The following is an 11,194-nucleotide window of genomic DNA, read 5'->3' as shown; positions in this document are numbered from 1 at the left end:
AAATATCCGTCGTCTGGATGGAGAAATATCCTCACAGAGCTTTACTGACCTACAGTGGTTGAGAGGGGTGCTGGGGTGCATTCCTCCTTCAGACATTCATAAGAGCAGCTGGATATATAATCCTCCCTGGGGGGTGGGGGGGGGGGTGTTATCAGTGCAGTATTTTCTCCAAACTTCAGCGTTTTCAACCTCCTGATGTTCACTAAAGCCTCATCACTGCCCCTCTGTGCATGAGGGCCGACGCTGGACAAACAAATCTTCACCATCAAAGCTGAAATGGTGAACATCTTTACTGTTACGATGCACTAAATGGTGTATAAACAACATCAGGACCAGAACCAGAACAGAATATTCTAGTGTTTTGCCTCGAGGAAACAGTTCAACACCAATTTAATTTCATGGAAGAGCAAACAAATACCTGAGGGTCAAAGATCTGTGCATTTTAATAAGGCCGGTTACAGCAGAGCAGCGCAGCGAGACACCCTGAGGGGCTTTTGTTCCACCTAAATATACCCACAATCCCTCACTCCCACTTAACCATGGAGCCCAACACTGTGAGAGTAGACCTCAAGAAAACCACCACCTTAACAAGACCACCACTCTAACAGGACCTGAACAAGACCACCTCACATCTATAGGAGACTAACAGTGTGACTGTATTATTACTCTGATTCATCACTGAATCTATGTTCGCGGCTCACAAATGAAGATGAGACTCTGTTCAGTCCGACTACGTTCGGTGTGACTGTGGTCAGTCTGGCGGTGATCAGTCTATATTCGGTGTGTGACTGTGTTCAGTCTTATGGTGTTCAGTCTGACTACGTTCAGCCTGTGTTGTCTATGTTCAGTCTGATGGTGATCAGTCTATATTCGGTGTGTGACTGTTCCGTCTGTGTTCAGTCTGAATGCTCAGTCTGACAGTGTTGTCTTATGGTGTTAAGTCTGACTATGTTCACTCTAATGGTGGTCAGTCTATGTCCAGTTCTATGGTGTATGACTACATTCAGTCCATGTTCAGTTTGACTGTGTTTAGCCTGACGACGTCCAGTCTGGTGGTGTTCAGTCAGAGCCGTTCGCTGCGAGAATGTGGCAGATAAACAGAGCTGTTTCCAGCAGAGGCTCGTTAAGCTCCAATCGGACTGTTTTAAATGCTAATGCAGCTGGTGGGTATTTCACATTAAGGCCTGCACTGTAGCAGGATGTGGAGGAGAGAACGGCACAACATGAATATCAAACACTGCATATGAATTAAATGGGAGATCTTGACTAGAATGACTTTGGGCAGCTGATCAGAATTTGAAATTTGGAAAGAGCTGCTCTGAAAAGGAAACAGGATCTCTGCAGTACTGAGTCGCCCAGTCCCAAGACCCTCGAACAAACTCTTACACTTATGAGCCGAGCGAGAGAGAGAGAGAGAGAGAGACCGAGGCAACAGCGGTGAGGGGGATGGGGGGCGAGAGACAGACGCTTTGGCGGCCTTCGTTTAATCGGCCTTCTGCTGGGTTCTCTTCAGTTAGTTGGCCTTTTGTTGGACGACCTTTGGTTAATCGGTCTTCAGTTGGTCACTGGTGGGCATTTTGAGTCAGAAGCAGGCAGCAGATCAGTCTGCATTTCACCATCTACTCATCAGCTAAAGAGGAATTTCACTGTTTTATTATAAATTCCCTCCATAACTCCGTGTGAGTGAGGGGTAATCAGAGGTTCAGAGGGTTTGGTGTGAAAGGGTTCAGACGTCTTTACAGTGGTGGTGATGGGAACCAGGCGTTGCCATGACTGCAACACAGACACTTTATTTACCATCCAGAACCACCAGAGAACCTACACGAGTCTTCTGAGCTTATATGTAATGTTGATGATGGAAAATAGTGGAAAATCTGGAATAATGAGTTTTCTTTAGGGACTACTTTGCCGCACAGCGCCCTGCATGTCTCCCTCCACCATGAATGGAGTTGAAGTTCTCTAAACTCTCATAAAACAGGGTCTCAGTCATCAGGCAGTGAATTCAGAACCAGTTCATGTAGGAACTTTCTGTAGGAGCTTTTAGAGGGACGTCTGGTTCCCATCACCACCATTGGGAACGGTTCTGACTCAGTTTATCTAGAACAAAGCGATTCTGAATGAAGTGCAAGTCCTCCTCTGGAGTGAAACGGCAGTTCGTGTTGCAGATAAAGCCACTGAAGCACAGAGGAGGTTAAAAATGTCAACATTTGGAAACTATTTATTGAACATTTGCAACCAAATATCTGTTAAATACAGAAGTTTCACTTTCTCTTCTTTCTGCCAGAGTGTCACAGACAGCAGGGTTATTTACAGGGTGGACAGGAGGAATGTCGCAGGACGCTTTAAGGCGCGGTCTTTAAGTCTTTTGGCTTCATTTGAACGGAACCATTGCTAACGGAAAAGAAAGAGGTTCTGAAGCTGAGGGTGGAATCATGATTAGAAAACTGAGCAAATTAAAGTTCTCCTCAGAAACTCTCCGTCTCCAGCTCCAACAAATGACGCCACCTTTATAAATTATACTCAAAATAAAAGAAAATAAAGGGAAAAACAAAAAATGAAAAAAAAACTTGTATATTACAGGAGAGGAGCCTAAATCTCGCATGAACTACTCGCTCTCGCGCCCTCTCGCGCTCTCAGGCGACAGTTTTGAAGGTCTGCAGTATCAGGTTGGTTTGGTGGATCAGTCTGTTGGCACTGATGAAGACGTTTATCGCCCTGTGGGAGGAACAGAGAAATGACATCAGTCAAAAAAAACATCTTCCAAAAAACGTACATTTACAGCCTTTAGCAGACGCTCTCATCCAGTGTGACTTCGTCCATCATTACATCATATCTAAAGCCCTTCGGTATCATTTAAACCATTATTATTAGTTTATAAGTCTTAATACAGTTTAAAGGAACCAGCTCTGCTACTCTGTATGAACGCTTTGTGATGAACGTACAAATTAAAAAAGCCCAGAATTATTTAGAATTAAGTTTTGGTGCACTGACTTACATCAAACAAGCTAATAACCTTTATCTGACGGCGCTCATGAAAACCTTGTGGAAGTTTCACGGTTCCATTAAAGCCTTTTTTCCCACAGCAGAGCCGAACGGTTCCTGTCACTCATTAGAACGGTTCCACTTTCTAAAACTAACAGCAGCTTAACGAAGGCTAACAGGCTAACAGCTCCGGTTCCGTTGCGGCAAACAGTCACTCAAACTCCCGACACTGGACCTTCGCTCAGTCAGACCTCAGAATCAGTTGTTCTGAGGTGTCCTGGGCTGTTAGCCTTCAAGCTAAGCTAGCGCTAGCAACAACAGTCAGCTCCACTGTTACGGCGACGGTTAGGATTAAACACGTAACAGAACAGTTCTATACCAATGAGCGTGGTTGCTGAGGTGGAACAGTTACTGCGTTCAGAACAGTTCGGTTCCACAGCGGAACAGAGGCTGCAACTTCAGTACAACTTCACAGCTCAAATAATCCAGAGCTGCATATGGAATTATTCTGGATATGAAGGTCACCTGCTGTGTTATTTAGTCTGTATCTGCGGAATCAGCATAAAACAAACAGCCTAGCAGGGAAGATCACAGCAGAGTTAGCGCTAGCCGCTCACACAGCTGGTACGTTAGCTATGACGCTAGCTGAGTGGCTAAGCTAACTGATCATCAACAAAGATTAGCAACACGTGAAGAGAAATTATTCCACCCTCTGTTTTCTTCCCGTTCGATTGTAATCGGTCAGTGGATCGCATGGTGCATTTCAGCCGAGTTTCAAATTGTTCTGCCGGAGGTTCTAGAGCCGCGTTCTCCAGCCCTGGTCCTGTAGATCCACCTTCCTGCAGAGTTCCCACCTGCTCCAGCTAATCAGCCTGTTCTTCAGTCCCTGATTGGCTGGAGTTCAGTAAGGGGGCGATGCAGCTTATCGGATACAGGCTGGAGTTAAACTCCACAGGAGCAGAACTGGAGACCACGGACCATCTGACCATCTGACCGACGGACCGTCCGTCCTCACTCTTTACTGCGGCTATGATCTCGTAACTCCGCGTCGCTCTGACCTCCACTTACTTTCCGTCTTTGAAGTAGGTTTTCAGGGTGTCGCTGAAGCTCTTTGAGTATTTCACAAACTCCTTCTTTTGGTGCTCGAGTGCCTGCAAACACAAACATGACCATTACTATGGGAACTAGATAACGTAGGTGTGTGGAAACTCTTCCGTACGACGTTCCTTTATTTATTTACCCATTGCCTGTTTTAGTGTGCGTTTTCTCCTGTCATGCGCGAGTAACACTGACCATCACTGCCATGTCCATTAACATCGCTGCCCCTGGACCCGGGCAGTGAACGTTAACTCTATCATATCTCCTGAAGAATCATGCAGGACATCTCAAGCTCTGTGAAAAGTTCTCTGTCTATATTTTTTTACCGGTTAATGAACTACTGATAACAACCCGACGGCGTCCGACTCACCCTGCGGTTCTGATACTGGTACTTCTTAAACACATTGTTGACCGTGTCCAGGAGCTCCTTTATAGCGCTCGCTATATCTCTGCGGGAAAGAGTGAGAGAAATGAAGGATATGAGCGCAGACGAAGCCAACATGCAAACAAACAAACAAATAATTCATTCAATCAAATGAATAACGGCGCCGGTTCTCAGCCGTGAACGTGCGGAACGCAGTGAGAAAACTGATGGGGCTCAAACACTTTGGATAGTTTTTATGTTAAACCTAAAAAAATAAATAAATAAAGATTTTACTTTTTTCAATACGTTCTTCAAAAACATGCATCATCTGAGTGATCTGTAATTCTGCACATGGAAATGAATAAATTACGGATGATAAAAGTGTTAAACTGCGAAAGTCACAGCTGATTGACAGTTACAACGCTGTTGTTGCCTAGTAACGAGAAGATCCCCAAAAATGTCACACAAAAATCAGTGCCAACAAGAACCACCTGTGCAGGACAGAGGAACAGAAGGAGGAGGAGGAGAAGGAGCAGGAAGAAGAGGAGGAGGAGGAGGAAAAGGAGGATGAAGAAATGAAGGAAGAAGAGGAGGAGGAGGAGGAAAAGGAGGAAGAAGAGGAAGAAGAAATGAAGGAAGAAGAGGAGGAGGAGGAAAAGGAGGAAGAAGAAATGAAGGAAGAAGAGGAGGAGGAGGCACTCGATGCAGTTTTATGTGGGGAAATGTAACTCAGTAACACAGAGCTTATAAAACATCCTGCAGACGACTTGACCCAATCAGAATCGACCACACACCCACCAGCTGTGACATCACAACCACGAATGACAGGCAGTAAGTGCCAGCATTAAAGCCTCAAGGTGGAACAAGAGGAAATTCTGGTCAAAATAACAGAAACAAACCTCCATTCATAGAAAAGCAAGTCTGATCAGAAAAGTCATCTTTAGTCTGGTTCAGAGTCTCAGACGTCGCCCAGCTCACAGCTGACCGCTGACCGCGTCATCAGACCAGAGACTCTTCACACAAACTGCGTGCTAAACAGGATCCAGCGCTGACTAAAAATAGGGGGCTTTTATTTGGACATATGACCCACTGTTTGTGTGTAGAATCCTTTATATAGTGATATATGTAGTGCGCACTATATATGGAGTAGAGACCCAGCTGTGTTCAAGCTGTTAATGTAGTGTAAACACAGGCTGAGCAAAGCAAACTTGCCCAGGTAGATAATCAGACCTTAGAGCCGTTCTCCCTGCTAAACACGCCTGATCTCTCTCAGTCACTGCTGAAGGCCATCAAAGTAATGTTCTGTTTGCAGGCGAGAGGATCGGATCAGCAGAGATCAGAACCTCTGAGTGTGTCTGCTTCCCTGCAGTGCTGCTCCACACCAGCAGGGGCAGTAGTGAGCCACCTGCTACCCTCTAGAGAAGAAAGGGCAGAAGTCGTGCTCACTTTATGGTCTGCAGGAAGCGCACTCTGTCGTTTATCTCGTCTGGGATTTTGCTGAGGATCTGTTTGAGCGCTCGGGCTTTTTCATTCAGATCCTGGAACTCCTGCTCCGGCCTCTCGATCAGGTACTCTGGAACACACAGGCAATAAAACAGAGCTGTGTTTTATCATCTGAGAAACGCAGACGCTGCACGTTACTGCGCCCGAGCTGTGTGTGACCATCATCTCTACAGACACTCCAGACCCGAGACCCGACATCCACGCCGAGGGCGATAACCTCTGCACCGGAGCCCTCGGGCTGCAGAATGGAAGACTAGAACTGGGCGATACGGCAAAAATATATCGTCACGATATTTCAGAAATTTTCACAATACAGGAAACATCATCAGAAAAGATCCACCTGTGCTGCATTTTTAAAAATATATTACTTTTTTCAGTATTTGTCACTAAATCCAGTTAAATTGACTAATTTTGCTCTCTTTACAATGAATCATGCAGTCGGTCAGCGTCTGTAAGCACTGACCATACGCACGACATGACCAGGGAAGCAGCCTGTATTACTGCATTACACTGTGACAGTTTATCTCCATCACATCGCCGCTGTCGGAACAAAACCTCACATCTCCATTTTTATGGTTTTTCCGTTTTTGACATATTTGACATAATTTACTGTCCTTTACATTGTGTATAAATTTCATGATGAATGGACCGAAAGAAATGACCCAAAATGCCTTGGAAAAAATTCTGGTTCCTTTGACTTCCATGAAAAGTAGAGTGTGTTTTTCCCTTCTCCTGTAAAAGTACCGTTTAGGAAATGGAACGTTTTGTTCCAACAGCAGCAACACGTGTACATCTGATCACATTGCCCAGCTGCTTCAGACGGAGGGACAGTCTAACAGACACGGAAAGGTGGAGATACGATCACAAACCTTCCACGTCGTCCGCAGCCATGCGCAGTAATGACTCTGTGAAGTTGATCTCCACGTTCTTCTTCTCCAGGATCTTCAGTATGATGTCCTGAGTGAGTCCCGGGTTCTCCTTCTCGGCCTGGAGAACAAACAGAGACCATCACAGTCATACTTTAAAGAGCCCGAACCCCCCATTTATCAGTGAGCTCCGTCTATAACGTCCCTGTCCGATTTTAGCACACTCCTAAAGACGGTCCATGACTGAGGTGTCCTTGAGCAAGACACCTAACCCCCAACTGCTGCCCAGGCGCTGCGGATTGGGCTGCCCACCGCTCCGGGCAAGTGTGCTCACTGCCCCCTAGTGAGTGTGTTCACTAGTGTGTGTGTGGTGTTTCACTGTACTGGGTTAAATGCGGAGGTGGAATTTCCCCGTTTGTGGGATTATTAAGGGTCTCTTAATCTTAATCTTAAGGGTTCTTTAGTGAAGAAAATTGCTCTATAAAGATACAAACACCCAAAAGAACCCTCTGCATCGTTAAGATGTCACATAATGAAATGGTTCTTGAGACTGATGGAAAATGCACATACGGAACCTTTTTAGAACTAATTTCGTTACTGAAGAGCCTATGAAGAGTCAGCTATACTGAGAGTGCGTAGATCACTGGGTGGACAATACGGCCAAAATATATCACCATACTGTTTCACGACACACAACACGTATCACAATGTTCTGACCCAGAGAACCAAAACGCCAGCAGTGCTGCATTAGAACAGCTGTGAGAAGCTCATATAACTCACACACCCTACAGGCTTGGACAGAGTTCTGTCGATACCGGCCGACACCGGCCGACACTAAAGGATCGGGTATCTGTATCCGTCTCGGAAGGAAAGCAGTGGTACTGGTCCATCTCTACTCAGAACCGTTCGGCTGTACGTGGATACACTGTAGATGGACTGTATGAACTATAATGCTCTGCAGAGTCTGGACTTCAGTGATATCAGCACTTTAAAAACACTTCTCTCATTTTTTCACTCGACGCATATAAACACGGATTCCTGATGAAATGTAATGTGGAATCTGGACGAATATGGATAAAATCTTCCAGAATTCCAGAGTTTATGAAGGACTCTCACCTTAATGAAAGCTGCCCGCAGCGTCTGAGCGGCCGACAGGTTTATCCTCTCCAGCTGAAACAGCACAACACAAAACACAAAACTGGAGTGAAAAATGTCCTGGGAGTCACCACAGCGCTGCTACAGCATCCAAGACCAGCCCTGCCACTTTCAGGGCAACCCCACCCACTTTTTCTACAAGTTCCTGCATAATTAAACAGTTAAGATGTAAACAGAGCGGTTTGGTGTGAAACCCTCCGTTCTAGATAAACTTAGAGCCAGAACTGTTCACAGCGGTAGTGATAGGAACCAGACGTCACCATGACTGCACTCTTCAAGGGTTCTTTAGTAAAGAAAATGGTTCTATAAAGAAACATGAACTCTCAAAGAACCCCTTTGCATGAATAAACTGTTCTCTGCACGGTGAAACGGTTCTTCAGATTGATGGAGAATGCGCTGTAGATGGTTTTATACAGAACCTTTTTGAAATGGGTTCTACATAGCACCAATAATGTCTCTTCTGTGGTTACAAGCTTGACATCATAACAGCAGAGCCTTTTCTGGTGCTATATAGAACACTTTTCAAAAAAGGTTCTTTATAGAATCATCCACAGCACTTTCTGAAGAACCCCATCACAGTGCAAACAACCAGTTTATTATGCAAAGGGGCTGTTTGAGGATTCATGTCTCGACATAGAACCACTGTCTATACTGAATAAGCCTTGAAGAACCATCTTTTAAGAGTGGTGGTGGTGGGAACCAGGGGTCACCATGACTACACCATTTCACACCAAGCCATTCTGAATGTGCTGGACGTGGTGGAGAACGTGCTTTTGAGCGATGTGAGAACCTCACCTCGTTGAAGACCGGGTACATGACCGCATATAACGTCATAGAGACCAGTGAACTTGTCTCAGCTTCATTCTTCATCTCTTCCATTGTCATCCTCAGTGGATGGCCCACCGCACGCACAGACCGGAGAACCGGGGCTCGGCCGCAGCTCCGCACAGCTCTGACCTCCCGACCCACAGACCTTCAGGAACAAAGACATCTGAGCGGACCGTAACGGATTAACTGAACGTTCTGTCCTGTTAGGGTTAAACCGGCCCGGTAGAGCCGGCATGAGGGTGGAACGGTGGTGTGAAGGTCTGCAGAGGTTTCCTACAGTAGCACCATCGTTTACACCTCCACAAGGGATTTAATGAGCTAAGAGACGAAGCAGAACCGAGTCGGAGCAGAACAAGCGCTAAAATAGCCAGAGTAAAAGAAATAGTAAAAAAAAAAAGTTCTGCGCAGAACACTCAAAGAACCTTTTGCAGGATTAAATGTTTTCTGTATGGTGAAACGGTTTCTCTATATTGACGGAGAATGTGTTGTACAAGGGTCTACATAGAACCTTTTTGAAAATGGTTACAAAGTTGACATCATACGTAGAACCCTTTATGGTGCCATATAGAACCATTTCAATTGCAAAGAGCAATTTAAGTATGAAAGTGGTTCGACACAGAACTCACTGATCTAAAGAGGACCGTTCTCTTTACTAAAGAACACATCAAGAACCACTGTTAAGAGTGTCGAACCCTTTTTGGTGCCATACAGAACCATTTCACCATGCAAGGAACCTTTAAACCTGCAAACGGTTCTACAAAGAACTCGGGGTTCTGACCAGGACCACTCGCTTTACTAAAGAATGCTTTAAGAACCTGTTAAGAACCCCGGAAGAACAGGCTTTTTAGGACCGTGCTAACACAGACCCAGTGTGTTAGTTGGCTGATGTTAGGCCCAACAGGACCAGCACCAGAACCAGTTCCTCCGGTAAACTTTACAGCGCTCATTCCTGTTTAGTGACGCCAGTCAGACCCAACTGGATACTGAACTCACCAGCTGGTTCTAGATCAGCTCTGCTGGAAACCCGGCGGAGCAGCGCGGGCTAACAGGCACTAAGCTAAAGGCAGCTTCTCGTTTAATTCTCCGCTCCACCTTAAATGGCGTAGCACTTGCATTCCGGCGCCTCTAGCGTTATAAGAACTGCTACACCGTTTAAGGTGGAACGGCAAAATTCGAACAAGCTGCCTTTAGCCTCGTCTAACAAGACTCGCTGAAAAAACAGACATTAACGTGGACAATCTAAGCGGCAGAAGCACAGAATTCACGGCTGTACCGGGCCGTAAAGTTCGGCCCAAACTGTGGGGCGAACACCGCAGCTCGGTCGGGTTTAGCTTAGCCGTGTTAGCTTCACAGCCGCTGCCGAACATCAGCATCAGCTTCAAGCTGCGCGGTAAAACCGCGACCGCCGGATCGCGACATGAACACAAAACACAATCCGACCGAAAAATACCTTAAAATATGAGGATAACGGGCCGAACCCGTCCGGACGCGCCGCTCCAGCTACAACTTCGGAAGGAGGAAGTTTTCACCTCGCACCTCTATTCAGCAGTGCCCCGCCCCTCCTGCGCTGCGATTGGCCAAGCGTGCCTCTGCGTGCGCCGCTAGTGGCTCACCGCCCGCAGTCGAGGCGAAAAGGGAGCCAATCCAAGCGCACAGGGGGCGGAGCCCTCCGGAAAACCAGCGGGAAACAAAAAAATGACGCGTGTGGGAGGAATCTTGTCGACGACGTCCGCTGGCGGACCAATCATCTTGCTCCAGAAGAGTCTCGAGTACGCCCCGCCCCTTCGCTGTTGCCTAGGAGACTTAAAGTCAACCTGGAAGCTGAACGGGGGCTTGTTTACATCAGAGCCGGTTTATGGGGCGTCTGGCCGCTTCCTATTTCCCCCATTATATCAAAACAGGCCTGCTGAACAGCAGAGGGCGCCAGGGAGCGAGTCCTCAGTGAATGGGAGTGAATGGAACCCAACGGCTAAAAATAAAGACTTCAATAGTTTATAATCAAACGACCCAGAACTTTCCTTTACTTTCAGACGGCAGGGGGCGGAGTTTCACTGACACGGCGGAGAAGACTCACCTGTGTTTTATGCTGTTCAGGAAGTGAAGGAATTCTTTTACAGTAAAATGTTTCAGAGTTTATAAACTATGATTTTGCTCAAATGCTCCATATCAACCCATTCATTCAGCCCCCTATCATCTGAGAAGCCCAGGAGATGTTGCAGAGTATAATTCTCCTCTCTACAGGTTCTCTGGTTTATATCTGATCCTGGTAATTTTAAACCGACACTGTGTCCAAAACCACTTTAACCTTTTAAACCGCAGGTCAAAGACAGACCAGCGCCCACATTCGTGAGTGTGGGATGGGTAGAACAGCAGAACGTGGTCTTGGTCCTCCCTCAAT

At 46.3% G+C, this 11,194-nt stretch overlaps 1 protein-coding gene across 1 annotated transcript; it reads right to left on the bottom strand.

Annotated features, from left to right (window-relative positions):
• Positions 1–2,191: 2,191 nt before the first annotated feature.
• Positions 2,192–10,345, bottom strand: pdcd10b (programmed cell death 10b). Its single transcript, XM_017682649.2, has 8 exons — positions 10,247–10,345; positions 8,764–8,941; positions 7,930–7,983; positions 6,817–6,934; positions 5,891–6,017; positions 4,451–4,529; positions 4,051–4,133; positions 2,192–2,715 (listed from the first exon to the last, which is right to left on the bottom strand). The coding sequence occupies exons 2-8, from the start codon at positions 8,851–8,853 to the stop codon at positions 2,634–2,636; spliced, it is 633 nt and encodes a 210-aa protein (XP_017538138.1). The 5' UTR covers positions 8,854–8,941; positions 10,247–10,345; the 3' UTR covers positions 2,192–2,633.
• Positions 10,346–11,194: the final 849 nt, after the last annotated feature.

Source organism: Pygocentrus nattereri, chromosome 2 (genome assembly GCF_015220715.1).
Source record: "Pygocentrus nattereri isolate fPygNat1 chromosome 2, fPygNat1.pri, whole genome shotgun sequence".
NCBI lineage: Eukaryota > Metazoa > Chordata > Actinopteri > Characiformes > Serrasalmidae > Pygocentrus > Pygocentrus nattereri.
This window is presented reverse-complemented; position numbering and strand designations above follow the sequence as displayed.

Coding starts and splice junctions, on each gene's coding strand:
- pdcd10b (XM_017682649.2), bottom strand. CDS start 8,853: ATGACAATGGAAGAGATGAAGAATGAAGCTGAGACAAGTTCACTGGTC. Junction 6,018..6,816: donor GGCTGCGGACGACGTGGAAG/GTTTGTGATCGT, acceptor TGTGTGTTCCAG/AGTACCTGATCGAGAGGCCG. Junction 4,530..5,890: donor CGCTTCCTGCAGACCATAAA/GTGAGCACGACT, acceptor TCTTTCCCGCAG/AGATATAGCGAGCGCTATAA.